We start from the raw sequence: 27,749 nt of genomic DNA, 5'->3' as shown, positions 1-27,749 counted from the left end.
GAAGCCTATATTTATTTATCAATGTGAGGTTGTAAATATTATGCTTAATCTATTCGCCATTCAATCACGTGTGTACCTTGGACCTGCGGATCACAACAACTACATCAAAAACTGAATACGTGATGTAATGAATTGAAATGATGCCAGTCTGAGTGCCACGGTTACAGAATGACAGAAATAGGTGATCGCATAAATTAATCATTATTGAAAAACATTCGTCTTCATTGGTGGCTCTGAGACTGTTTTGACGGACATGATCATGTGTGGGAAGTGAGGTGATAATATAAATATAGGATACTTCTACCTAATGTGATATGTTTGAGACAGGTCGTAGGTCAACATGGGGTCATGAACTTTGTTCCCGGGGTGCCCTGGCTGCTCCTGTTCTTAGATTAGGTCTAAAATAACGTGTGCTCGTCCATTCTAGCATATCGTTCTCCAACAACTTGAGGTAAATGAGGGGAATGTTGAAGAACTGAATTCTTTGACTTGTTATTTACTTTAGGCATTTCTGAAATGTTGACTCAAGGTCAAAGTAGGTCAAAATGCTAAATTCCAACAACAACAGAAAATAAAAAAAAGTTTGTGCATGGCCTGTTTTAAAATACACACCCTAAAATCCTTTTAAAATTTGCTAAATGATTTCATGATGGTAAAAGGCACCAGGGAGGACTCTTATATCGTGCGTTAATGTTGATATTACGCGCCACACACTTCCTCAATAGGTCTGCTTTCATCCAAAGGCAAAGATAGAATGTAATTGTCGTGATGTAAGTTCACGATTTCCTTATCTAAATCATTGTGAATGAGATTGAATAAGCCAAACACACATGGACCCACATAACAGTGTTAATATTTGAATGACTTGTAGTCACATGCGTTTGTTTTGTTCGACCATCCATAAATCTAATCTTGATGAAAACCATGCAATTTCCAGTATATCAGGTGCTTCTTTATGACAGCTGTTTCTCGTGTTGAGAGCCCGTGTTGGCCCACCCTGACCGGGGGCGTCGCGTCAGGGGGCGTTGCGTCAGGGGTGTGTGTGTGTTCCGCCTTTCATTTACGTGAAATTGCGTCAGAAACGCGGGGAGGAGCGGCAGAAACGGAGGATCTATAAAACACCGGCGACGTGAGCAACACTGCAGGAATTATTAAAGAGTTTTTATTGACTGTCGCGACTCGTTAGACGTGGCTTTGTTTTAATTAAATCTCCGTTATTTGTTTTCTTGGTCGCTCGTCGCACAAGTTAACTTACCTCCGTATCCGTCGCTATAACGTTAGAAACATCGATATTTCCGTTCCGTATTTGTGAAGAATCTGACCAGCGTTTTTAAACATGTTTCCTGAAAGCAGCACTGGGTAAACTATTATTATTATATTATTATTTTTTTCAGATCTAACTATTTCTACATTCTTTATTTTGTCTTTTAAAAGTGTAACGTTATCCTATGTTTTACTATTCTGTTTCGTTGGTGAATGCAATATAATCGCTCCGTGCCTCCATAGTACAGGGGGCTGCTAAGTTCAAGCTGATCTATCATAATTTATCCATTAATTCTGTCATAATCAGTGTGAGATTTGCATTTAACCGACTCGAAGCAGCGAGGAGCACGTGGTGGTGCGCGTGCGCGCTGTGTGTCTTGAACAGCTGCCAGAGAATGAACTACAGTGCGCGCGCGTTTCGGTACCGTTATATAAGAGGACGTTTCGGATTTGAAACGGGTTTACTTTGAAAGCTTCGAATTATTCAATGGAAATGGGTTGTGTTAAAAAAATTGCTATTTTTTATTTTTATTTTTACTATTTTTGACTTGATTGTATTGAAATTATTTTTGAAAATGTATATTTTGTACAAAAAAATGGCAAAATACGTGACGCACACATGCATATCATATACAACAAAAACACAATATAACCTGCCACCCTACTCTCTAGATACTCTCATGTTTACTAAAAGCATTAAAAAAAAAGACAATTAATTGGTTGTATATAAAATTTATATTTGCTACAATTAAATTGGAAATCTAAAAAAAAAAAAATTAATAACTTTTTACTGTTTTCAAACTGCGAAGGCCATATTTAATCATAAAGCTGCTCTGTGACAGAAAGTTTATTTCAGGAGTCAGCCACTCAGATTACAGTAATGATGTGTCCAAAAGTGGCTCAAGTTTCAAATCAGCCAGGATATTTTTATTCGGTGTCTGCAGGCTTCATAGCCATTAAAATCCATTCAAAGATGCCAAATACAGTATTTGGCATCTTATAATGCATAATATATATATGCAGATGCTATTCGATATGCCTTTTGTGTAAGTAAATTCTATACAAGTTGAATGTTTGTGACGTTCAAGTGTGTCAGACTCTGAGAAATGTGATGGCATTTTTATTTTTTGTTGAACGTTAAGTGTCGTTTGACAATGTCTATTCCCACTTTATGATTTAAAATATATATATTTATGTTGAAATGTTATGTCCCCTGTGTGGAGGTTGTGGAACATTTCTTCTCACAAGAGGAGAGTAAAAACAAACCCTATATAACATCTATCTAATCTACAAATACTCAGATGATTTAATAAGTCTAGACTTTATTGATTAATATGATAATACTGTCAGTTTGAGCGTCACCAATCAGAATGTAAAACGCTGTGGCGCACATGCACATCGAGTATTTTTAACATATTCTGTGACGTTTTAAACGAGTGTGTATTTTTCTGGCCGTCGCGTTGCTCTGCTGTGTCTGACGTGACTCCTGACCGGCTGCTAATAAACTTTATTACTGCAGAGAGTAGCTTTAACTTGGGATGCTGCGCAGATCATTTAAGGGAAGCACTAAGTAATAGTGTTTCTTGGACGGGACGCCAATGTTGGGTTAATAACACCAGTGGAAAAAGTGGGTAAAGTCCATGTCAGTGCCTCAGGCCAGAATCTGATAGGTTAGTTTTTAAAACTTTCCGTCGCACGAACTTGACTTCTGGGCAGATACAAGCATAACATGTGTGCTGGGAATGCAGTTAAAGACGTGTCGTCTCATAAATGTTTCCACTGTCTCTCTGCAGGTACAGCTTTGAGGATTGCCAGGCCACCGCGGACTGGCTCATGTCCCAGACTGCAGTGCGTCCTCTGGTGGGCATCGTGTGCGGCTCAGGGATGGGTGGACTGGCTAATGCGTTGAAAGACTCGGTGACCTTCAACTATAAAGACATCCCCAACTTCCCCCAGAGTACAGGTGAGCGCTTCTGAATAATGTGAGATATTACCCTGCAAGGTTTCCATAACTCCTCGTATTTTATTTGCTGAATCTGTGCATTTGTTTCTGTTCTGCAGTGCACGGTCACGCCGGTCTACTGGTGTTTGGCACTTTGAAGGGAATACCATGTGTCTGCATGCAGGGACGGTTTCATCTCTATGAGGGATATGCCATCCAAAAGGTACAAACGCCCCATAATACTCAGATATAAAATGTTTACCATCCATGTAAACAATATAGCTTTTTTTGTCAGTCTAAACGCTAGACCGAGAGGTAGTTATGGCTGTATTGCTGGATTAGAGATCCAAACAGTTCCTTGGTTGTTTATACATCTCTATGTATGTAAATATCACTGAAATTGTAAGTTGTACAGTGTTAAAGAACCCTGACCTAAATTTTTCATGACCGCTTTTGCTCTTCACCACGTGATTAATCTAATTGCCAAATTACCTTATTTGAAAACCTAATTCGTTTTAACCGTTTGTGTTTTGTGTGTGATTGAAGCATAAACTCTTCGACCCTATGAAATGCAAAGTCCAGAATACTTGTTGGTTTTGCATTAACTTTAAAGCGGTGGTGTAATGCCCTTTTCACAAGATGTAAAATAAGTCTCTGATGTCCCCAGAGTGTGTGTGAAGTTTTAGCTCAAAATACCCCACAGATATTTTTATATAGCATGTTAAAGTTGTCACTTTTTGAGGGTGAGCGAAAACGCACTGTTTTTTTTTGTGTCTGTCCCTTTAAATGCAAATGAGCTGCTGCTCCCGGCACAGGGGGCGGAGCTTCAACAGCTTGTGTCCATTTACCTCACACACACATGCACTGAACATTTCAAAAACTTTTAGCCTTTTAAGTTCAAAACAAAGTCAGAAAGATGGAGAAACTCAAGAAGTAGTCAACATTTCTGAATGGTTAGTTGATGAATTTATGTAGCTGATGTGTAGTTACCTTTATCTTTGTAGTCATTGATTAGCATATTCTGTCTTGATGATCTGTAAATCATTTTCTGGGGGCGGGGTTTATGTAAATTTTAGGGTTGGTGATGACACTAACCCGGGAGGAATGTCATTTAACTTATGCTCAAACAGCAACATTACACACTAACTAAAGTTAGAAAAGTGAAATCATATTCAACCACCCCTTTTGAACTTGCCTTAGCGCTAAAACCAGCACGTCTGACAAGATGTCCATCTAATGCTCGTGTACTTGGCACACGTTCTTGCGTTTCATTAGTGCCGTTCCTGTATTTAACTGCTGACTGGCGTGAGGTTCCTCTGTCATCTCACACTAATATTGTTGTTCTGTGGCAGATTACGATGCCTATGCGGATCTTCAAAATTCTGGGAGTGAAGACCGTGATCCTCACCAACGCTGCTGGCGGCCTGAACCAGGACTATAAAGTAGGCGACATCATGATCATCAAAGATCATCTCAACATGCCTGGATTTGCTGGAAACAACCCACTGGCCGGACCCAACGACGAAAGGTATGTTTGTGTGTGTGGCTGCACTAACTTCTATTAACACTCTCACGCCGTGCAGCTGTATGGACATGCAGAGGTGTCACACATACTCCTGTAATCATGTTGTTTATTATACAAGCCTTAACTTGCATTGCTTTTTTTCCAGGTTTGGTTTACGCTTCCCCTGCATGTCTGACGCGTATGATCGTGAACTCCAGCAGCTGGCGCTGGACGTGGGCTCAGAGCTTGGTTTCAGTGATTTCCTGCGAGAGGGCGTTTACTGCGTTCTAGGAGGACCTTCGTTTGAGACGATCGCCGAGTGTCGCATGTTGAACAAGCTGGGAGCGGATGCTGTTGGTAAGAGCTGGCACGCCTCTCTTAAAGGGATAGTTCACATTAAAAAAAAATTCTGTCATTAGTTACTCACCATCATGTCGTTCCAAACCCGTAAGACTTTCGTTCATCTTCAGAACACAAATGAAGATCTTTTAAAGAGATCTGAGAGATTTCTGTCCCTCCATTGACAGCTACGCAACTACCACTTTGACGCTTTAAAAAGTTCATAATGATCATTAATAATCGTGAAACTAATCCGTATGAGGTGTAGTCCAAATATTCTGAAGAGACTCGATCGCTTTATGGGCTAGGCGATATGACAAATCTCATATCACGATAACGGTATATATCACAATATAATACCTTTTCTGTAAATTCAATCAATTAATAGTTTATATATATCTTTACCATAATGGAAAAGACTTTCTTTTAGTATCAACTATAAGAATAGTTGAGATGTGTATATATATATATTGAGTACCGGTGTATATATAAGTATATATTCAAATGTACATGTGATTTATTTTTCTCCCTTTATTTAGAACTTCTGGGCAAATATTTAATTTAAGAAGATACAAATATAAAATATGAATGAAATATAAAACACTGTTCAAAAACAAATAATTACAGGCCCAACATAAAATATTGCTTTATAAAATGACAAATGTAAACATTCGAATCTGTTCAATGAACGAAAACAAACGAACAAAATTTTGACAGGAAATTACCCAGAAACGGACACAAAATCAAATTTAATCGTTCTGAACAGACATTGAAATTGCCATTAACCGGTTAATAACGTTATTTTATCGTTCTGTTAAATACGGTATTTTGATTTGCCAGTCAACTAATTCAATATCAGGCTGTGCAAATGTGATATTGACACATAGCCAATATCAACGTGAGTGAAATGCTCGCGCTCAGCTGTCATTAGTCGCAATGGCAATGTGCTGGCGTTAATTTTCCCGAGGATATACTGTACGTCACCAGCTGTCAAACAATTAGGCCTACATTTCAGTGAAAATGAATAGCAGGTAGTAGGCAACTTTTTTTGTTTTTTGAAACCAGCAAAAATTGCAGGATAGTGACAGAACATGGATCCACACAACGTCACATCACGCACTTAAAGCGCTTCTGTAAACAGAGAAAACTGAATAAAACTAATATATAGGCATATACGCTAAATATAGGCTAAATAATACAGATTAACAAAGCGAAAGAAAATTTTAGCTGGTCGAGCTTCGGTTCATTGCGACAGTGTCCGAACAAAGTTCACGGAAAGGAGACGGCAGAAAACGGTATCGTCCTTGTCTTCTGTATTTAGCTTTACAGTTTTGAGTCATGGCTTGCTTCTATTCGTATGACCATAAATTACGGAGTAACGTTTTCTCAGAAAGACAAATATTCCTGTGATCGCGCCCGCGCCTCACGCACACACGTTCTAGCATTGCTAACTTGACAAAGCAGCCTGTTCAATATCCAAATAAAATAGTCAACCAAACATATAGAAAGTTAACCAAACCATCTCCACGCAACAGAGGTAGTCTCTCGTTTAGGAACGAGCTCCTCTTAGGAACGGTTCTTCACTCGTCATGCTGTTAATCACGCTTCTGCCTGCATCCTCATGGTGGCGTGTAAGATTGCAGTCATCCAAATGATGAAAAAGTTTTGTCGTAAACGTTTTTTTTTTGCGACACCACGATATAAACGATAGAGCATAATATGAAACGATAGGCTTTTTATATCGTCCATCCGATATATATCGTCATATCGCACAGCCCTGTCGCTTTATATGATGAACAGATTGAATTAAGGCTTTTATTCACATATAAACATTCATCAACTCAGTTGTGGTAAACAGAAACTCAAGCATGTTAGTTTGACATTTAAGAACCAATGAACCAATAAATTAAATTAAATCTCTTTTAGAAAATTTAGACTAAACCACTCAATTCATATGGATTAGTTTTACAATCTCTTTATGAACTTTTTGAAGCGTCAAAGTGATAGTTGCGCAACTGTCAATGAATAGAGGGACAGAAAATATCTTCCTTTGTGTTCTGAAGGTGAACAAAAGTCTTATGGGTTTGAAAGGACATGAGGGTGAATCATTTATGGCAGAATTTTTTTTGGGGGGGGGGGGGGGGTGAACTAACCCTTTAAGATCTAATAATAAAGTGTAAATAGTTTAATTATGCAGTTCTCTGACTGGCCAAAAGGGGCGTTCACACTGACAACAGTGCAGACACTGTCATTATACAGTACAATAACTTATGGTGTGTTCACAGTGACATTTCTGTACCATTGAAATAAAAATCAATAAACGTGTTTTCTAATGTGAACTAGTTTACTAACCAGGCGTTGTCTGTTTTAGGCATGAGCACTGTTCACGAGGTGATCGTGGCCCGTCACTGTGGCATGCGTGTCTTCGCTCTGTCTTTGATAACTAATAAAGCGGTGATGGACTACGACAGCGAGGAGAAGGCCAATCACGAGGAGGTTCTGCAGACGGGCAAACAGAGAGCGGAGCAGCTGGAGAGGCTGGTGTCCACCATCGTCACCCGGCTAGAACACAACAACAATTACGCCTGAGACTGTTCTCGGGTCAGATCCACCATCAGTCATAGACCAAAGAGCGCCGATTCATCTGTGAACAAACACGCCGGATATATGTGGTTTCAGAGACCATGTTATACAGGTCAATTCCGCCCAGCTCACACTTATTTATAATGTTTATTGAAACATTTTGTAAAGCCTCCGTTTATTTTTGGTCTGTCTGATATTTTGCGCTTATGTATATAAATCTGATGAGCATGGGATTGCTTGGGTTTTTTTTCTCTCTCTTTTTACAAGAAAAAATACAAATTTCTACATTCCTCTGAATGATAAACTAATGTTTCTTATTTCTGACTTAAAAGTTTACCATTTGTTACTTTAATTTAAAAATCTCTTTAACACTTTGATTGGTTTGTAGTATTTGTAGGTAGATGTACAGTAACGGTCTATCTTGTGTATTTTTTAACATTATTAGCTAAATTGGCTATTTATTATTAGTGTCTCCCTCTCGTGTATGATGGTTTTGTGTACTTAACTTAATATTACACATTCATTGTTGAACTGTCTGTCAAAAATGTTTGAAATGCTTGAGGTGGTGAGGACAAGGTGATGGTAAAAAATTGTGACAGAAGAAAAACAATTATATTTCAATGTTTTTGTGTCTTTGCGTTTGCTCATTAAACTTGTATAGTGGAAATAATATGAGGTGGGAAGAAAATGGCTTTGTGAGTGAATGCAAAGTTTCTCGAAAGATAAATTTTCCTCCCATTTTATATTTTCTCATTACCGTTTTCCAGTTGGGGGGGGAAATAAATTATATTTTGCATAAATAAAATGAAGTCTCATTATTTTGTCATTATCAATCATTATTGTGACTGTGTTGCGACAGTTACGTAGCAAGTAAGCATTTTACATTTCAAGTTGTACATGTACGGTACTTGTTTATTGGGGATATAACGACTTTATTTTATAACGACTTTATCGGATATAACTTTAACGGATATAACGACTTTTTTTTTTTTTTTTTTTAAGTTAAAAAGTAGTGTTCATCAGAGGGGTCCAAGACCCTAGGACTTTTGTCGCACTTGAACCACAAATACACACAAATAATTGAATGGATTCGAGGAGTTTTGTGGTTGAAATTTAAGAGAGTAACACATCCTTCCCTCACGGGTCAATCTGACCCCCATAGGAATGCGAGGAATGCTTCAGTACACATAGGAAAACCTAAAAATGCTCAATTCAAAATAAAAATGCTAAAACTTTACCAAAAATGATTTTATAATGTCTACATGTGTATCTGAATGCATACTGAAGCCAAATTACTTTAGGAGCAGCTCATTTTCTCCATATAGAGCTACAGCTGAAACTGGAAAAATGTGAATATGGTGCAAAAGTTCATTTATTTCAGTAATTCAACATAAAACGGTGAAAATTATATATTATATAGACTCATTACATGCAAAGTGAGATATTTCAAGCCTTTATTTGTTATAACTTTGATGATTATGACTTACAGCTTAAGAAAATCTTTTCACAATATTCTAATTTTGAATTTGGGGCTTTCATAAGCTGTAAGCCATAATCATCAAAATTATAACAAATAAAGGCTTGAAATATCTAACTATGCATGTAATGAGTCTATATAATATATAAGTTTCACCTTTTAAGTTGAATTACTGAAATAAATGAACTTTTGACATTGATATTTTGATAAACGATATTAAAATTTTCGAGTTTCGGCTGTATAAGGCCATCAAGAGGCAAGAGGCATGAAATATCATGTTATATTATTATTTTTCCTCAAGAGGTCAGCAAAGACACCCAATGTAAGATATTTTGAGCTTTATTAAAAGGGTTATGTGTGAAATAGTGAGTTATTTTGAATTTAAGTTGAAAGAATGTGAAGAGTGTGCTTAAATTACTACATTACTATGTATCTATTATTAATTGATCAAATCAAGTCATTTCAAGATAAATCAAATAAAAAATAACAAAAAATTGCATTAAAAAATAGAAAGATATGATAAAAAAGAAATAAAATAAGGACAAAAAAATATATACATATCAAGAATATTTTTAGGGCTTCGGGTCATTTTGACCCGTGAGGGAAGGATGAGGAAATATGATCTAGGGCTGTGTCTGAAACCGCTCCCTATCCACTATATAGTGCACTATAGCGGGTATCGGCCATTTTATAGTGGTGTCTGAGTGAACGACACCATTCCCTACATTCGTTCACTACTTTTACCCACAATCCTCTCTGAATTCGAGTGCACATTCGATGTACACTTGCTGAAGCACTGTTTCCCACAATCCAATGCGGAGAGGACATGAAAGTGCGGGAGCGAGCAAGTTTAAACCAGAGATTACTTTACAGCTTTCTTATTTCTGCTTTAACATTTATTTCATGCTATAGTTTTAGGTTTTTTACCCCACTTTTTTATTAATCATTACTTGAATAAAACGTATTAAAATATTGAGACTCGTTAAAATAATAGATGATAATTTGGTGGATGATTTAAAAATTATCCGTTAATCGTAACGTAATCATAACGGTCGCCTGAGGCGCTTAACGACCACGCCATCAGTGAGCATGAGAGTTTCTAACTATTTCAATCGATGAAACTAAAGCTGGCACTGAGGTATATATAATTACAAAATAAAAGCATTTTGATTGTTATTGTTGTTAATATTATTTTATAAAGTAAGTAACGTAAGATCAAACTCCTTTTATCACTATGTGTGACGAAGCCTTTTCTGTGAAAGCTCAAGCTCTCCGACGCACAGTGTAAACGCCAGCGTCCGAATTCACTCTCTTAGGCCTCATCCACACTACTGCGTTTTAGTTTAGAAACGGAGAATTAAAACGAATACGATCTCCGTCCACACCAGCGTTTTAGCTGCGTATTAGAATTGATCTCCGTCCACATTAAAACGACTGAAAACGCGGATCACGTGACCATTCACCAACACTGGGCGTGCGTGTGCCGGTGTAAACAGCCGCATGTCGGCAGTGATAGCATTGTAAAATGCAGAATTTACTTGCACAACATCTGCTAGCAAACACATCAACGTCAGTAACGCTTGTAATTCGTTATCCATGTTGCAGTCACTAACGTTACGTAGTCCAGGCTGTTTTTGTATGTTTTCTTCCCGGGGACGGGTCATGTGACGGGTGTCTGACGAATCAGGGAAGGATACGCCATGACTGATGACACCCAATCATAGAGTCGAGCGTGAGCCTCTGCGTCATCGTTTCTAAAGTCCTCCGTTCTGACCGTCTTCACTAAAACGCCCTCCGGAGATTCAAAACGCAAAACGGGGTCGGAGCGTTTCTAAACTTCTCCATTTTAGGTCTTCGTTTTTGCCGTTGTAGTCTGGACGGGAGGTGCAAACGTAGCAAAAGGTCTCCGTTTCTAAACGAAAACGCAGTAGTGTGGATGGGGCCTTAATTTCGTTCACTCCTTGGAGATGTAGTGCACTCAAATGCCATACACACTATATAGGGATTAGTGAATGAGTGAACGAGTGAGCGGTTTCGGACACAGTTTAGATGTTTCGTAGATTCATGATGATCCTATCCAGAACTTAAACAGGAAATTGCAGTTCGTCTAAGAAAATTCTCACAAGTATTTGGGCACAGTTGGGTTTAATCAAGAGTATTAGTTTAGGTCTCTTCCACAGTGGAGTTAGCTGAACTTCTTGTCCCGGCGTGACAAACCGTCGAGTGGCAGTTACGGTGGCTGCTTTGAGAGAAAGCCCTGCCGCAGTTTCGGCAGCGATGCGGCTTCTCTCCGGTGTGAACCCGCCTGTGCTTTCCCAGCGAACTGGCCTGAGTAAACCGCTTATTGCAGACGCTACACGCGTAACCCTTCTGTCCGGTGTGGGTGAGCTTGTGAGTCTTCAAAGACCCCTTGAGGCTGAACGTCTTCTCACACACGTCACAACTAAACGGTTTGTCTCCAGAGTGTGTCAGTAGATGAGTCTTGAGATGCGTTCCTCGCCGAAAGCCCTTCCCGCAGAGCTCACAGCAGAAGGCTTTGACTCCCGTGTGGAGCTGTTTGTGGGATTTGAAGGTGTTCGAGTGTACGAAGGTTTTTCCGCAGTCCTCGCATCTGAAGGGTTGTTCGCCCGTGTGCAGTCTTTCGTGTGCCTTGAGGTTCCCCTTCTGAGCGAAGCTCTTCCCGCAGTGTTTGCACGGGAATGGCTTTTCTCCAGTGTGGACGCGCTGATGGTAATCCAGGTAAGATTTGGTGAGGAACCGGGAGCCGCACTGCAGACACACGAAGTTCTTCTCGCCGCCATGCGTCCGCTCGTGAGATCTGAGGATGCTCATCAGCGTGAAGCTCTTGCCACACGTGGGACAGGTGAACGGTCTCTCGTCACCGTGGCTCGTCATGTGATTCCTCAAGTGGTTCGGCAAGCGAAACGTCTTCTCGCAGAGCTCGCATCGGTGAGGTTTCTCCAGCTTGTGGATCCTCCGGTGGATTTGGAGGAGGCGTCTGCGGGCGAAGCGCTCTCCACACTGTTGGCAAGCGTGAGGAGTTTCTCCACTGTGAAACTTCTGCTGGTGTCGTCTCAAGTTATTGAGGACGGTGAAGCTCTTTCCACAGGTTCTGCATGCGTTCTGCTCATCTCTTGCACTCAATTGCACTTCTTTAATAGTGTCCGTAGTTGTGTCGGGTGCATCCAGTGTGTCTATGTTCAACTGGACTGAAATGTCCTTTGATTCGTCTTTGGAGTTTGGTTCTTCTCTTTGATGGTCTACAGATTCAGTTTCTTCTGCACTGGGCTCTGCTGATTCTGTAACGTGAACATTGCATGTTTATTAGGGGTGTAACAATATATCGTGTCACAATATATCACAAAAATGCAACAATATGTTTTGTGGATAGTGACAACATGTATTGTGGATAGTTCGACCAAAATAAAAAAATCAAGTTTTCAGAGTTTTAGTGTCAGTACTTCATTTAACTATTATATATAATGTTGAATATAATGTATAATAATGTAATGGTGGAATATTTGTGTGTCCTGATAATGGCAAATGTCTGTTACCAGTAAAAAGTGGCCTACATTATTTTAAATATATCTAGTCAGTGAGAGAGCACAAGCATGTTCGTCTAAAATAATTCTGTATTTTCAGCTTCAAAATCAGGAATATTGTTATTCTGGTGTCACTATGGGCTTTATGCACAGCTGCACTACTTCCTGAACTTTAGCCAGCTCCTTTGTTTCCTGTCTGCCATTATTGGACAAACTGATTAATCCAGGTGTGCCTGACCAACAACAATAATCAGACACACCTGGATTAATCAGTTTGTCCAATAATGGCAGACAGGAAACAAAGGAGCTGGCTAAAGTTCAGGAAGTAGTGCATCTGTGCATAAAGCCCATTGTCCTCCTGTGTTTTGTGTTTCCAGCACCAAGTCCAAGCCTATTCATTTACACACACAATGTAAAATCAAATTTAGCATTTTAATTAAATTGAACAATTTTTGTTAACGTTTTTTCATATGTTTTGGAGTATCGCAATAATATCGTGAAATGTATCGAATCGTGACATAAGTGTATCGTTACACCCCTAATGTTTATAGATATGATATTGGATATTTGGGCCTCACATTAACATATCACACCACATGCATTAATGTGCACGACACAAACTGTACCATCAACAGCAGGAGATTGACACTCTACTTGTTCCTCTTCATGGCCAAATGCTTCTTCAAATCTAAACTCGGGCTCTTCTTCCTAGATAAATACAGGACTATGTTAGTTTAATGTACAGCAAATTACAGTTTGTATGTTTTTTTGTTTTTGTAATTGTAAACAATTACAGCAGGATGTGGTTTACTTCAACAGTCTGAGGAAGATCTCCACCAAATGTGCTGCAATCCTGGATTCCTGAGGTGACATCTTCCTGGTTTCCTTCTACAACAATGCATTGTTCTTGTTTAGTCATTTAAAACATCATTTAATACATGATTTATTTACGATAAGAAGCACCTTTGACATGTTCCTCGTCTTTAGCGTTGGGGTATTGGGATGCTTTATGAAGGATTGTGCAGATGTGTTCAGCTGTTGAGTTTGTTATTTTCCTTATAGCATCTGTCAGATTCTTCTGAAGCTGTGAAGGCAAAGTTAAAAATTCAGCTCGACTAACTTTTTAACACATAAATCAGATTAACTTAATGTAACTACGCATGTAATATCAATGATTAAAGCTCCAAAATATATTAAGACAATATTTGAATTCAAAAACCCACAAAGCTGTTTTAATACGTGCACTAATATTTCAACAGAACACATTGCCTTAAAAAGTTTACCGTTAATTATTAGCAAACAAAATGTTTCTGGTAACGTTAGTTCAAACATTAACTGTGGCAGTTTAATATAAGTAAGCTATTAGTCGAACAAAATGCTTATTATAAAAGAAAACAAAATAACAGAAGCTAAGGAGATTTCATATTTATTATTTATAACTTTACAGCGATGAAAATAACTATTAACTATGGTAACGTTATGTTTAGCAGTTTACCACGGTGATTTTTTTGTGAAATGGTAAAACATCTTATTTTTTACTATTTTTAAGACATCAACGATGATACATTTGAACGGGCTTACCAATTTAATATCAGTTTCTGTATTTCCATATTGACGTTTTGACTGAAAAATATCAAGTTGACAAATTTCTGTCACTATAGATGAGACTAAACTGTCCATTATAGTGAGCAGTTGTTTCTGGATAGAGACTTCACACGACATATTTCTATTCCTTATATATCAATAAAAAATGTTTCATAAAAAAGGCGACTAGTATTATTGATTCATTTGTTTTGCCGAAGTCCCTTCATGTTGTGACGTGAACGCGGAGTTGATCAGTTTCCCGTCCTGATGGATTTCAAAATAAAAGTCACACATTAAACCTCATGAAAATGTAAAGACCATCGATAAATCAGCAGCAATGGCAAATGTTTATTAATGCAACAAGTATAAACATAAACATATATACAAAAATATTTTACAGCAGAATTGGGTTTACAGACAAATCTGATCAGTCCAAATGTGTGTATGGCATTATGGATTATATTTCTTCAGCTGATTCATGAAGCCTGGGTTTGGCTGGATGGAAGGCCGGGCAGTTTTCACAACACTGAAGGCTTCATCAAACGACATCTTCTCCTGGGACATGAGGAACCCGATGACGACAGAAGCAGAGCGAGACACTCCGGCGTTACAGTGGACCAGCACCACTCCATCCTGAAGAACACGCAGAACAGAGGTCACACACACACACACACACACATTTGCTGTTGGTTGTCCCTCAGGTGAAACTAAAAAGTAGAGGTGAAAGAGCATTTGCAGTAGCTGGACCGAAGCTCTGGAATAGTTTGCCCCTGCATATGATGTCAGACAGGCTCAAACCCTTGCTATTTTTAAATCAAATCTCAAAACTCACTACTATAGTTTGGCATTTGATGCTATGTGAGAGTATTGTTTTATGCTTGCTGTTTTTTTTTTTTTTTTTTTACTCCTTTTATTTCAAGTCATGTTGGTTGATTACATTATTGATAAAGGATATGTGTGTACAGCACTTTGTTAAACACCTGTTGTTTTTAAAGTGCTATATAAATAAACTTTGACTTGACTTGACACACACACACACACACACACCTGCTGACTGGCTTCCTTTATGAACTGAAAGCATTCAGGGAAGTATGAGGTGATGTCTGTCTCTGGAATATCCATCATGGTAACCGTCTTATATGTGAAGAGATCAGGAAACACGTTCTGAACCCCATACGACACATTCAGCACATGAGTCACCTAAAACACAACAGATATATGTGTGTATATATATTATTATTATAATATGTATATATTATATATGTGTGTGTTTGTGTGTACACACCCATTTATGTATATATATATGTTCATGTGTGTGTGTTTGTATTTATAGACACACACACAGTTTTAGTTTTATATTAATTAGCTGGCCTAGTTTTATAAAGTTTATAAGTGGCTTTAGTTAAGAAATATAAAAATAAATAATATAAAAATATATAAAATAACAATAAAAAGCTCATTACCTTACCTTTAACTTGTTCAATGTTTCTATGTCATGAGCTGCATCCTGAGATGCTAAAAAATAAAAATGAGATATTAGAGGTTAATATATATATTATCATAATCCGACATTATTTTCAGTTTGAATTTAAATCATTTTACAGTGTAAACAATAGCTGTAGGCCAAATTATATAATTTTATTAAAATATTGGGTAAACTTCCGTTTTACAAAAAGTAACATGCTAAAGCCTTTTAGACACTGTTGATACCTTGGAGTCCATTAATAAAGTAATAATTACCATGTTACAATGGTATTACCATTATTTTACCCAACACAGTGGGAGTTGTGTCGGGCTTTCACAATAAATACAGCAGATAGACAGTAAAGACGCACAGAGCAGGAGGAAGGGTCTGATGATGCCCACTTGCAGGTCCAGGTTCAAGTCCTGCACGAACCCGCACGCCACGTCACTCTCGCACTCCGTATCGCGCGTGACGTGGAAATCATCGCCGCGCCGCGTCTCGACGAGTTTCTCGCCCGTGACGGTCGTGACTCGCGTGCTCTGCTTCCTCAGACGCGCCGCGGAGAATCCCTCGATCTCCTGCGCCAGAGAGTTCATAATCTCTAACGGGACTGATCGCACAGCGGAACCAAAGAGAAAGGCCGTAAACAAAGCGGGGAACCCTAAGCTTGGTGCACACTTTAATTTCAAAATAAAAGCCCCTGACCATAATCTCCACAAAATACGTTAGTTTAATAGCCTATATCACTACTAATAAATCTGAAATATGGCCTTAAAACAGTGTTAACATTTTCAGGAACACTGTGGTTTTATTTAATAGCTTTAATAAAAGTAAAATAAAATAATCTAAATGTGTTTGTATAAATGTCAAATTCTATTTTATGTACTAATACCCAGCTAATATCAAACTACCAGTGTCTGTAGTGACAAATCGTGTTAGATCTCTAGTTGTCTATAAAATCTGCATATACATTTTTTATATATATATAAAATCTACTTGAATGTTAAAGATATTGTTTTAGCTGCTGACTGTTTAATACGTTGTATAGTTAAATAGTTACAGTGCCAGTCAAATAAATGTAATATTCCACATAATATAAAAATGCATGCATAATAAGTGTGCATGTATGAATAATATGCTGTTTAAAATATTAAATATTATTAGATTAAATAGGCTATATTATTTTGTAGGATGGGGCAATGCAGTGCCATCATGTCAACAGACATTATTACACATATTTGATATTTAGACCCACACCGGAAACATTTCCCTACAAAAACTAACAAGTAAAAAAAATAAAAATGGAGACAAGCACTGTTAAATCCATAAGAGCACATATTTTATTTTTCAAAAGAAAGTTTATTGAAAACCCACAAATATTAATCAACAAAGGATAAAAATATGTTGTAAAACCTTCTGATTGGCATTTAAAAAAGAAGTTTCCTCCATCTTTGCATCTTTGTACTGTAAAAAAAAGTTCAGTTCAATCTCGTGGATCTGCATATCAGATTCGATCTGTTCCCAGTTCTGTTGCTCCTGTTGTATTGAATAGAGGTTTTGAATTGCTCATATAAACTTAAGTAATGTATATAAAATAAAAAAGCATGTCCCTTTGAGCTTGATAAAAGATGCTTTGGTTTGTCCCATAAAACAGCCGCATGAACTTCAGTCCAAACACTTTCTGTCTCAAATCTGCACATGCGTTTCTAATACAGCATTCTTCATGTGTACAACATTCAGATATGACATTCACGATCATAAAACATTGATTAAAACGGCTGAGAATGATTGATATTGGCAATGATTGATTTGGCACATAAAGTGTAAACAAGTTTTATCTGGAAACGCATGCAGCTCGATCCAGAGCGACTAAAAACATGCAGTAAATGGTTTGATGGAGTTTCCTCTTGGCTTCAGAAACACTCTCGATTGGCACAGGGTTTGCCATGTTCTGATTAAAGTCTATGTAAACAGGGCTTCGTGACGTAAGGCTGTGTGTCCAGTAGAAATCCATTGAAGATGTGTAGAAATGAAGGCACTCATTAGACGGTCTCAGTGCAGACAAACAGAGGAAATCTGAGTCCATCTCAGGCAAACATGGTCAGAGAGATCCACTGAGAGAGAGAGAGAGAGAGAGAGAGAGAGAGAGAGAGAGAGAGAGAGAGAGAGAGAGAGAGAGAGAGAGAGAGAGAGAGAGAGAGAGAGTGTGTGTCATTGATGTTGTTTCAGAGTTCATGTCAAGTGTGCTGTGTACCAGCTAAAGCAGAAGAAGTGTGTGTGTGTGTGTGTGTGTGTGTGTGTGTGTGTGTGTGTGTGTGTGTGTGTGTGTGTGTGTGTGTGTGTGTGTGTGTGTGTGTGTGTGTGTGTGAAATATTCATGAAAGTGAAGTGAAACCTGAAAGAATGTGAGCGTCACGACTCCGTCTGCGTCTGTGTCCATCGTTTTGAAGGTCTCTGAAAAACACAGACGTCTGAGTCAGATTTATGATTTGTGTTATGGCAGAATTACTGTATTATCAAACAAAGATTCTGTTTAGATATGTTCATGTAATGATTTATTGTTATGAAAACAGTAGAAAACTTAATTACATGAATTATATATTACTAGTCTCGTCTGCTCACTGAGGCATTATTTCTTTCATCAGAAATGTAGTAAAAACAGTAAAAAATTGTGAAATATTAATTTTCTATGTGAATATATTGTAAAATGTAATTTATTCCAGTGATCAGATTTCAGCATCATTACTCCAGTCTTCAGTGTCACATGATCCTTCAGAAATCATAATAATATGATGATTTGCTGCTCAAGAAACATTTTTTGATTATTATCAATGTTGAAAACATTGATTTTTTCCAGAATTCTGATTAATAGAAAGTTTTAAACTTTAAATATAAACGGCAGGGTAATTATTGTTAACTAAAACTAAAATGATTAAAACATTTATGTTAATTGATAATAATTGTTAATTGTATTGTAAATAAAATAAAAGATAAAAGAATTAGTTGAAAAACGTAACTAAACGAGTTTTGCCGGGGGCAAAAAAACTGAAATAAGTTCAAGTTTAAGCGCTAGAATTAATAACTGGAAATAAATCAAAGCTAAAATAAAAACAACTTAAACCTAAATAACAATATAAAAAAAAAAAAAAAAATGAAATTACAATTACTAAAACACATAAACTGAAAATAAAAAGCGAATTAAAAACATTAATAAAACTATAACTCCTCAAATAAAAACTAACGCTGCTTTACTGTCACTTCTGAATTTAATGCATCCTCGCTGAATAAAAGTTGAAATATCTTGCACACAAAAAATCTTCCTGACCTCAAACTTTTGACCAGTTGTGTATATATTCTCCACATATAATCTTTGCGCATTATTGAATATCAGTGCAATTCTAATATTTAGGACAACAAAACGTCTCCAGTCCGACTCACTGAACATGGTCTCCAGTCGCACTAGACACGTGACGAAGTTGTCGAAGTCCACAGAGAGGTCCTGCTCCGTGTAGCGCAGGATGATCAGCTGGAAGAGGTGGTTGTTCAGCTTGAAGCCTGGAGAGAGAGAGAGGGAGAGAGAGAGATGAGTGGAGGATAGACACAGAGCAGAAGTGTGTGTCCGTGTGAGTCAGTGCACCTGCAGTCTCCAGGGCTCGCCTCATCTCGTACGAGCTCATGGTGCCGGACTTATCCAGGTCGTGGTCTCGGAAGATTTGCTGTGAACAGGGGGAAGACTTCATCAACGGAGCAGAAATAACTGGAATATGAAGTCGGCAATCAGAATTGACAGCATTTATTTTCTTAATGTATGCAACATTAACACTGCTATTTTCCTATTTATTTATTAATCTGCAGCTGCTTTGAAATAATCTGTCTGGTATCCAGGCATGTGATTGGCTAAAGACAAAAAAGAAGGAAAACCTTCTTAAGCAATTATTATTACCGGTAAAATAATTATATTATTACATTAATAAAGAAGCGTAATCTTACTATTACAATAGTACATACTATCGTACTGTTAAATATCAAGTATTTAATAATCATAATAATAATATATTGTTATAAATATAATATATGTTATAATACAAGTATTCATAGAATTGTTTTACAATTTCTTCAATTTTATTTTACAGAACAACAGTAAAATTATAATACTAACATTTATGGTTGTCTCCATTTTTTTTTTGCTTTCAAACGTTAAACCATTGTGCTTTTATTTTGATCTTACGCTTCTCTTTGTTGACAACAACAGATTAATAAACGATTCTCATTACAAATTTGTGAAGATACAGTAGTTGGCACATGTTGAGTTCCCAAACGCAGATTATAAGCGACTCAAACACACAGCGCATTTACTGTGAATCAAATCTGAATGAACACAGTGCTGTGCTTTACTGAGAAACATGCAGTGCGTCAGACTATATATTTATATAATTACATCACAACCATTGTGATTTGATGATCGGTAAAAACCATATCACATGCATTGTCAAAATCATAAAAAAGTAAACAGGCAATTTGCGAGTAATATCATTTCAATGCTGTTTTTTTACACGCATTTGGCGCTTTGAATCATTATTTGTTTTAGAAATCGTAAAAAAATGCATTTTATTTAGTAATTACTTATGGCCATTTCACAATTACACCGACAAAATCCTGTCCCTCCCCCACTAAACCATTTTTTCCTCGGATTTACACGATTCTGATGGTTCATACTTTTCAGTTTGGAAAATACAGAAATTTGTATAATCACATCACAAGTATATTGCTATATAAACACAGGTGACTTAACCAGTTCATGACCTTTCCCACCTTCTCTCTGACCCTGAGAATTAAACATGCTGCACCTTTAATACTTTCATATGTAAATGAGCTGTGCTGTGACTGGCTGAGCTGTTTGCATGTGAAATAAGAGATAATGTCCCGGTCCAGCTTCTGAACACTGAAATGTGTTGACTAACTCGTCAGAAGAGCCTTCACTGAAGACCATCTATGAAGAACATGAAGATCTTCTCACCAGATAGCGCTTAATCTTTTCCCACAGCACATGAAACTCAGTGAGTCCGAGCTTCCCGCTGCCGTCCGCCTGAAGCGTGTCAAGGACAACAAGAGCAAGACCGGCACAAATACAGTAAGAGCTGAGAGAGACAGAAACGCCTGAGAGCGAACCAGACTTGACAGCAAAACACTGCATTGGCTACATGTATCTGACGAAGCAAAAGCTCATGTGACCCTGGACCACAAAATCAGTCACATGGGTCCTTTTTTTAAAATTGAGATTTATAAATAATCTGAAAGCTGAATAAATAAGCTTTCCATTGATGTATGGTATGGATATGACAATATTTGGCCGAGATATGAGTATCTGAACATCTGGAATCTGAGGGAGCAAAAAAATCGAAACATTGATCAAATATCCTTTAAAGTTGTGCATTTATGTTCACGATTGTGCAGCATTCACTCAAAAAAAAATATTTTTTTATATATTTAATGGTACGAAATTTGCAAAATATCTTCATGGATCATGATCTTTACTTAATATCCTAATGATTTTTGGCATAAAGGAAAAATTTATAATTTTGACCCATACAAAGTATTGTTGGCTATTGAGGGTCACATATTTTGCAGAGAAGTTATTTTGCTCTAAAGTCAAATTGAATATTTCTTGGATTAAAGCAGAATCTGTGGGAAGGATACATCCATGAGGTTGATCATGCTCCGGCAGGATTCCTTCCCGAAGCCGTCCGTCTTTAAATCTTTATCTGTGGAGTAAAGACACGAACAACACAGACGAGAGTTCAGGACTCATCACGTCCGCTTCCTGAACGGTGATCAGTCTGATACTTCATTTAAAGTGCCACTATTATGCAATGTTAAAGGGTCCTAATTTTGTTTTGGAGTCTTTGTTTTGGAAATCAGAGCTACGGTGTGTGTGTGTGTGTGTGCGTGTGTGTGTGTGTGTGTGTGTGTGTGTGTGTGTGTGTGTGTGTGTGTGTGTGTGTGTGCTTATGAATATCTCACGTTTGGAGATGATTCTGTTCAGGATGGTCTGCAGCTCCGTCACACTGATTTCCATGTCCTAGAAAACACAATCACACATGATGTCTGTGTACTGAACATCTGCACACAACAGTGTGTGTGTGTGTGTGTGTGTGTGTGTGTGTGTGTGTGTGTGTGTGTGTGTGTGTGTGTGTGTGTGTGTGTGTGTGTGATGGGTAGGTTTAGGGATAGGGGCAGTGCGTGTGTGTGTGTGTGTGTGTGTTGGGTAGGTTTAGGGATGGGGTTTGTGTGTGTGTGTGTGTGAGTGTGTGATGGGTAGGTTTAGGGATAGGGGCATTGTGTGTGTGTGTGTGTGTGAGTGTGTGATGGGTAGGTTTAGGGATAGGGGCAGTGTGTGTGTGTGTGTGTGTGAGTGTGTGATGGGTAGGTTTAGGGATAGGGGCAGTGTGTGTGTGTGTGTGTGATGGGTAGGTTTAGGGATAGGGGCAGTGTGTGTGTGTGTGTGTGTGTGTGTGTGTGTGTGTGTGTGTGTGTGTGTGTGTGTGTGTGTGTGTGTGTGTGTGTGTGTGTGTGTGTGTGTGTGTGTGTGTGATGCGCAGGTTTAGGGATAGGGGCTGTGTGTGTGTGTGTGTGTGTGTGTGTGTGTGTGTGTGTGTGTGTGTGTGTGTGTGTGTGTGTGTGTGTGTGTGTGTGTGTGTGTCTCTCACCGGTCCCGCCAGCTGTCTGAAGAGACTCTTAAAGCCGGCATCTATCTGACTCTCGTGCAGGTGTTGCTAGAGAGAAACAGAGAGAATGTGATGATCGCATGACTGATCAAATAACAGCGCTATTACTATTAAACTTAGTTTACACATCAGGACTAGATCTTCTATTTAATGACTTTACTGTTTTTGTGTGTTGTGTGTTCTATAGCAGCAGAAATACACTATAAAGCTGTGTGTCGTGCCGAACTACAGCCTTTAGCCAAGACTATATCGACAACACAGAGTAATCTTTCGTATCTCACTGCTTAAATATAGAGAAGTGTCTCGAACTGATCATCTCACCTCCTCGGGAATATCAGCCGTGACTTTATCATCCATTTCTCTGAGGAGTACAAAGACAAAACACAATATCAGCGTGTGCTTCTATGATTGGATCATTTCTAGCATGTTGTGTTTGGCAACAGTTCTTCTAACCCTAATTGATAGATCTTGACCAAAAATATAAATAAATGTTGTGATGTTATTTCCATCAAGAGGTGCATCAATGTTTGGTCAAGATCTTGTGTGGTCAATGCAAGAGTCCAGCGCTCTGTAAAGTCTCCTCCAGCACATCCCAAACACTTTCAGTGAGTTTCAGCTCTGGACTCGGAGGAGCCGATCGGTTCATGTGTGGGAATGACTCCTCATGCTCCTCACAACCATTCTTTCACTGTCATCCTTGAATATGATCATGATGTGTATTCATACATGGAATTTGCCTATTTAAATCCAAACAGCGACTTTTTTTTTTTTGGAGGGGCAGTGTGTATACCAGTAACAGTTAAAACAGTTTATCTGCCGTGTTTAGCTGTTTATGTGTCGTTTTTAGCTGTTTATGTGTCGTTTTTAGCTGTTTATGTGTCGTTTTTAGCTGTTTATGTGTCGTTTTTAGCTGTTTATGTGTCGTTTTTAGCTGTTTATGTGTAGTTTTTAGCTGTTTATGTGTCATTTTTAGCTGTTTAAGTGTCGTTTTTAGCTGTTTATGTCGTTTTTATCTGTTTATCTGTCCTTTTTAGCTGTATATGTGTCATTTTTAGCCGTTTACCTGTAGTTTTTAGCTGTTTATGTGTCGTTTTTAGCTGTTTATGTGTCGTTTTTATCTGTTTATCTGTCGTATTTAGCTGTTTATGTGTTGTTTTTAGCTGTTTAATGCTGTAAAATGAACGATTAGTTCCCGCAGGACTCACTCCGAGTTGGCTGGTTTCTCTGAGAATACTCTGAGCACGAAGTCTCCCTCTTTGTTGGGCTCGAAGGTGGACGGTACGATGATGTACTCGCCGGCCGGCAGACGGAAGCGCGAGCTCACCTCCCGCAGGTTGATGAAGAGCTCAGAGCGAGCGCTGGACGCGTGACTGAGGAAGAAGTCCCGCTTCAGGTGCACGGCCGACCTGCCCGTATACTGAGCAGAGAAACACACACAAAAGCATCCACTGCAGGTTGAGTCTGTCTTCTTGTTTTAGATGTTGCTTTGGACAAACATTGGGTCTCATACACTAATCATGAGCATCATGAATGTGTGTGTGGAATCTGCGTACAAACATTTTCACTAATCATGATTCATCAATAACTTTCTTACTGAAATGTATTCTAAATTTACCACAAAGAAAAAGTGATGGAAAGCCCTTATATAATGGAGACGGTGTGGCCGTTTTAAGCAAATGACTAACCTTGGGCATGAGGTCACTCATTTAGAGAGTACTCCAGATTCATTAACATTAGAACGAGGTGAAGAACATATTCACATGCATATGCATGTGTTGTGAATTAGGCAGACATTTTCTGTGAGAAGTTCTCCTGTGAGTATGAGTATGAATAATACATGCAACTATTAGCTAAACAGACCCAGTGTCCTCAAGATGATTTTATTTACCTTTACGGACCAAATGCTTTTTCTCTCCATGTTCTACAGTATTTAAAGACCTTCAAAACTCTGAAATATCTCACAATCTAAAATGTAGTCATTCAAACGGCCTCTCATCGTACCTCATTTGGCACCTGCGAAAATAAAGGTGAAGAAAACGACCAATCAAAAAGAGCCAAAAACAAGTGAACACAAACCTCAGACAAGTTAAACAAAAGTGATCTGCTTTCTGACCTCATAAATGGCGAATCCGATGGTCTCCATGTCCTCTCCTTCTCTCCGCTTCTTCCTGCGGTCCTTCTGCATCAGTGCCACCAGGAAGCTGCAATCTGATTGGCCGGGAGAATCCGGATGTTTTAAGGCCAACTTGAACTGAGGGTTGATCCAGAACGTGGCTATGGTTTATGGGAGCAAAAGAGGATTCTGCTTATCCATTCAGATTCTTATTGATTCTCAGTTGATTCCAATATGGTATAACCATATATAACCATAACCATTATTAAAATGTAATAAAAAAAACATTGACAAAAGTCAAACATTTAGATATCAAACATTGTTTCTGTGTTTTTTTGCTAAATATTCTGTTGCAGCTGAATACCATGAACAAAAATCTGCAGCATAAAGAACAACTAACTAATAAGCTAGACTAATATAAAATTTCAAACATTATTATAGACAAATATACAGTCAGTAAAACAATAAGAGCAAATCAAAACTGAACAAAGTTCAGAAATTGAAATCAAATGTAAAATAACACTCCACAGCTTTATTACATTTACAAAGGTAACTTAATCAAGATCAGTGAGTGATTATCTTTTTCTTTGGTTATTTGATTAAAGGTGCTGTATGTTTTTTTTTGTTTTTTTTTACTGTACTAAAGCACAATAAATACCAACAGAGTTTGCAGAGATTTAGGAATCATGCTAAGTTCACAAACTTGTTTCTATGAAAAACAATTCTACTTTGAAATATGTATTCCTTGTCAGAATGTCAGTTTTTATTTTGGTCTGTGTGATCCCACTGCAGGGAGTTTGATTGACAGGTTATCTGACCTATCATAATCCGCCAGCCGCCGAATCCACCATTTTTGTCTGACAATGCAGTCAGGAGAGTTAGTAGATTAACGTCGGTGGACTTGAACTTGTACTGACGTCTTTCCGCGGTTAAAACATTCCTTCTGATGTTCATTCATGTTTATTTGATGCTATAAATGAACTTGAAGGAAGAGATGATCGGTTCACGAGCAGCTTTAACTGATGCTCTACAGCGATCTGTCACGACACATTAAAGAGCCACAAAACGGTATTTATTGTTTACATTTCTTTAAAAAATGACCAAATCTGAAAGTTGAGACTGTTTCATACCAAAAGTAAGCTGGTCTGTCCTGTCTGTCAGTGTCCTCTCTGCTCCGCAATGTATTTTTCACTGTGTGAGAATGTGTGTGTGTGAGAGCGGCGTGGCTTGCCGGACATAGCAACAGTAACTAAAGGGGGAGGAAAATACTAAAGGGAAAATACGTTTTTCGATTCCCAACCCTAACACTGAGGCAGCGATGTCCTTCAGCGGATGCTGTACCTGGGAAGTTCCTGCAGCCGCCAGCCGTGCTGCCTCTCCTCCACTCGCCCTGGTAGAGCGACGTGCTCCACTTCTTCACCTGACTCGCCTGGAGAGCGTCCGGCGTCAGGTTACAGATCTCCAAGCGGCTGAACTCGCGCAGGAAATCACTGAACGACATCCTGAGAGAGAGAGAGAGAGAGAGAGAGAGAGAGAGAGAGAGAGAGAGAGAGAGAGAGAGAGAGAGAGAGAGAGAGAGGAGAGAGAGAGAGAGAGAGAGAGAGAGAGAGAGAGAGAGAGAGAGAGAGAGAGAGAGAGAGAGAGAGAGAGAGAGAGAGAGAGAGAGAGAGAGAGAGAGAGAGAGAGAGAGAGATGCAAACAAGAGCTGGTGACCCGATCCAGACACACTCATGTTCACAGGTGCCGAGTCATTTATAGTTCGTTGCCAGGGTTTTCTATGTGGTTACTGGTTTCTAGGGCATTGCTAATGTGTTCTGAACAATTTGTATGGCATTTATAAGTCGTTGCTAAGGTGTTCTGTGAGGTTTCTGGTTTCTAGGGCGTTGCTAAGGTGTTCTAAACAGTTTGTAGGGCATTTGGGTCATTGCTAGGGTGTTCTGTGTGGTTGTTGAGGTGTTCTGAACAATTTGTATGGCATTTATATGTTGTTGCTATGGTTTTCTGTGTGGTTTCTAGAGTGTTTGTAGGGCATTTATAGGCAGTTGCTAGGGTGTTCTGTGTGGTTTCTGGTTTCTAGGGCGTTGCTAAGGTGTTCTAAACAGTTTGTAGGGCATTTGGGTCATTGCTAGGGTGTTCTGTGTGGTTGTTGAGGTGTTCTGAACGTTTATAGAGCATTGATAGGTTGTTGTCAAGTGGTTCAGGTGTTCTGTGTTGTTGCTTGGTAGCTTCTAGGGTGTTGCTATGTGGTTGCTAAGGTGTTCTGAACAAAGGCATGTATAGGTTCTTGCTGGTGGATCGCAAGCTTTTTGACTTTATACCCAGACTTTTGACTTTAGCTCATTTTAATGCTAACTACTATGGTGTTCTGTGAATTTGCTAGGACGTTTCTAGGGTGTTGCAAAGGAAATATAGGGAATTTTTCCTACTAGTACGGCTGAAGATTAACTGCTGATCTTAATCAGTCAGATCATGATCCACTCACCAGAACTCTCCGTCCTCGCTGCGGTTCTGTAATCTGCCCCGGACGGAGCGGTCCACGCTGTCCCATTCCCGAGAGCTGAACACACACACGTCACATCAGTCAACAGAGCAATATGTGACCCTGGATCCCAAACCCAGTCTGGAGTCGCACGGGGATATTTGTGGCAATAGCCAACTATACATTGTATGGGTCAAAATTATAGATTTATCTTTATCCAAAAATCATTAGGATATTAAGTAAAGATCATGTTCCATGAAGATATTTAGTAAATTTCCTACCATAAATATATAAAACATGTATTTTTGTGAGTGGATGCAGCACAATCGTGAACATAAATTCACAACTTTAAAGGAGATTTTCTCAATGTTTCGATTTTTTTGCTCCCTCAGATTCCAGATTTTCAATAGTTGTGTCTCGACCAAATATTGTCCTATCCTAACAAACCATGCATCAATGGAAAGATTATTTATTCAGTTTTCAGATGATGTATCTTACACAAATTACCCATGTGACTGTTTTTGTGGTCCAGGGTCACATATCATCACAGTAAAACAGACTCTATCAGTTCATCTTTTTGTTTCTCACTTGTCACTCCAGGCTCCCGTCCACTCCACTTCCCCCCACGGGTTCCTGATGCGCACCAGTTTAGTCATGTTTCCCCTGTAGACCACCTGATCAACACATATTTCATATTTTGATTAGGAATTACGTACACTGAACAATATTCCACA

At 38.5% G+C, this 27,749-nt stretch overlaps 4 protein-coding genes across 5 annotated transcripts in view; 1 reads left to right on the top strand and 3 right to left on the bottom strand.

The window, feature by feature from the left end:
- Positions 1-994: 994 nt before the first annotated feature.
- On the top strand, positions 995-8,560 carry pnp5a (purine nucleoside phosphorylase 5a). Of its 2 annotated transcripts, XM_079586733.1 has the most exons (6): positions 995-1,359; positions 3,057-3,226; positions 3,325-3,428; positions 4,558-4,733; positions 4,876-5,066; positions 7,420-8,560. In XM_079586733.1, exons 1-6 carry the CDS (start codon positions 1,337-1,339, stop codon positions 7,635-7,637), a joined length of 882 nt encoding a protein of 293 aa, XP_079442859.1. In that variant the 5' UTR covers positions 995-1,336; the 3' UTR covers positions 7,638-8,560. The 2 variants fall into 2 exon arrangements, with proteins under 2 accessions (XP_079442859.1, XP_079442860.1); XM_079586734.1 differs by lacking the exon at positions 995-1,359 and having other exon boundaries at positions 3,019-3,226; positions 7,420-8,459.
- Positions 8,561-11,133: 2,573 nt separating this feature from the next.
- Positions 11,134-14,482, bottom strand: LOC306984920 (uncharacterized protein). Its single transcript, XM_079586723.1, has 5 exons — positions 14,232-14,482; positions 13,614-13,734; positions 13,462-13,538; positions 13,277-13,358; positions 11,134-12,407 (listed from the first exon to the last, which is right to left on the bottom strand). Exons 1-5 carry the CDS (start codon positions 14,370-14,372, stop codon positions 11,272-11,274), a joined length of 1,557 nt encoding a protein of 518 aa, XP_079442849.1. The 5' UTR covers positions 14,373-14,482; the 3' UTR covers positions 11,134-11,271.
- Positions 14,483-14,679: 197 nt separating this feature from the next.
- dusp19b (dual specificity phosphatase 19b) lies at positions 14,680-16,335 on the bottom strand. The gene is made up of 4 exons (XM_079586724.1): positions 16,070-16,335; positions 15,703-15,749; positions 15,282-15,434; positions 14,680-14,867 (listed from the first exon to the last, which is right to left on the bottom strand). The coding sequence occupies exons 1-4, from the start codon at positions 16,293-16,295 to the stop codon at positions 14,685-14,687; spliced, it is 609 nt and encodes a 202-aa protein (XP_079442850.1). The 5' UTR covers positions 16,296-16,335; the 3' UTR covers positions 14,680-14,684.
- A 677-nt stretch (positions 16,336-17,012) lies between these two features.
- capn1 (calpain 1) overlaps positions 17,013-27,749 on the bottom strand; it is a 29,901-nt gene continuing 19,164 nt past the window's right edge. Inside the window, exons 8-22 of the mRNA XM_079605458.1 lie at positions 27,604-27,689; positions 27,019-27,093; positions 25,878-26,038; positions 24,537-24,697; positions 24,425-24,436; positions 23,629-23,840; positions 22,745-22,784; positions 22,406-22,471; positions 21,720-21,777; positions 21,396-21,460; positions 20,716-20,784; positions 19,336-19,414; positions 19,137-19,253; positions 18,094-18,152; positions 17,013-17,813 (exon numbers count right to left, since the gene is read on the bottom strand). Of these exons, the coding sequence (XP_079461584.1) occupies positions 17,787-17,813; positions 18,094-18,152; positions 19,137-19,253; positions 19,336-19,414; positions 20,716-20,784; positions 21,396-21,460; positions 21,720-21,777; positions 22,406-22,471; positions 22,745-22,784; positions 23,629-23,840; positions 24,425-24,436; positions 24,537-24,697; positions 25,878-26,038; positions 27,019-27,093; positions 27,604-27,689 (1,287 nt within the window). The 3' untranslated portion in view covers positions 17,013-17,786. The remainder of the gene's footprint in view (positions 17,814-18,093; positions 18,153-19,136; positions 19,254-19,335; positions 19,415-20,715; positions 20,785-21,395; positions 21,461-21,719; positions 21,778-22,405; positions 22,472-22,744; positions 22,785-23,628; positions 23,841-24,424; positions 24,437-24,536; positions 24,698-25,877; positions 26,039-27,018; positions 27,094-27,603; positions 27,690-27,749) is intronic.

The sequence above is a fragment of the Phoxinus phoxinus genome, assembly GCF_949152265.1.
Source record: "Phoxinus phoxinus genome assembly, chromosome: 2".
Taxonomy (NCBI): Eukaryota; Metazoa; Chordata; class Actinopteri; order Cypriniformes; family Leuciscidae; genus Phoxinus; species Phoxinus phoxinus.
This window is presented reverse-complemented; position numbering and strand designations above follow the sequence as displayed.

Excerpts from the sequence above, each read along its gene's own strand:
- pnp5a (XM_079586733.1), top strand. The coding sequence starts at position 1,337 with ATGTTTCCTGAAAGCAGCACTGG. Across the intron at positions 3,429-4,557 it reads AGGGATATGCCATCCAAAAG|ATTACGATGCCTATGCGGAT; the intron begins GTACAAACGCCC and ends GTTCTGTGGCAG. Across the intron at positions 5,067-7,419 it reads GCTGGGAGCGGATGCTGTTG|GCATGAGCACTGTTCACGAG; the intron begins GTAAGAGCTGGC and ends TGTCTGTTTTAG.
- LOC306984920 (XM_079586723.1), bottom strand. The coding sequence starts at position 14,372 with ATGTCGTGTGAAGTCTCTATCCAGAAACAACTGCTCACTATAATGGAC. Across the intron at positions 13,735-14,231 it reads CAGAAACTGATATTAAATTG|CTTCAGAAGAATCTGACAGA; the intron begins GTAAGCCCGTTC and ends TTGCCTTCACAG. Across the intron at positions 12,408-13,276 it reads TCAATCTCCTGCTGTTGATG|AATCAGCAGAGCCCAGTGCA; the intron begins GTACAGTTTGTG and ends TTCACGTTACAG.
- dusp19b (XM_079586724.1), bottom strand. The coding sequence starts at position 16,295 with ATGAACTCTCTGGCGCAGGAGATCGAGGGATTCTCCGCGGCGCGTCTG. Across the intron at positions 15,750-16,069 it reads CAGACCCTTCCTCCTGCTCT|CATCTCAGGATGCAGCTCAT; the intron begins GTGCGTCTTTAC and ends TTTATTTTTTAG. Across the intron at positions 14,868-15,281 it reads TAAAGGAAGCCAGTCAGCAG|GATGGAGTGGTGCTGGTCCA; the intron begins GTGTGTGTGTGT and ends CGTGTTCTTCAG.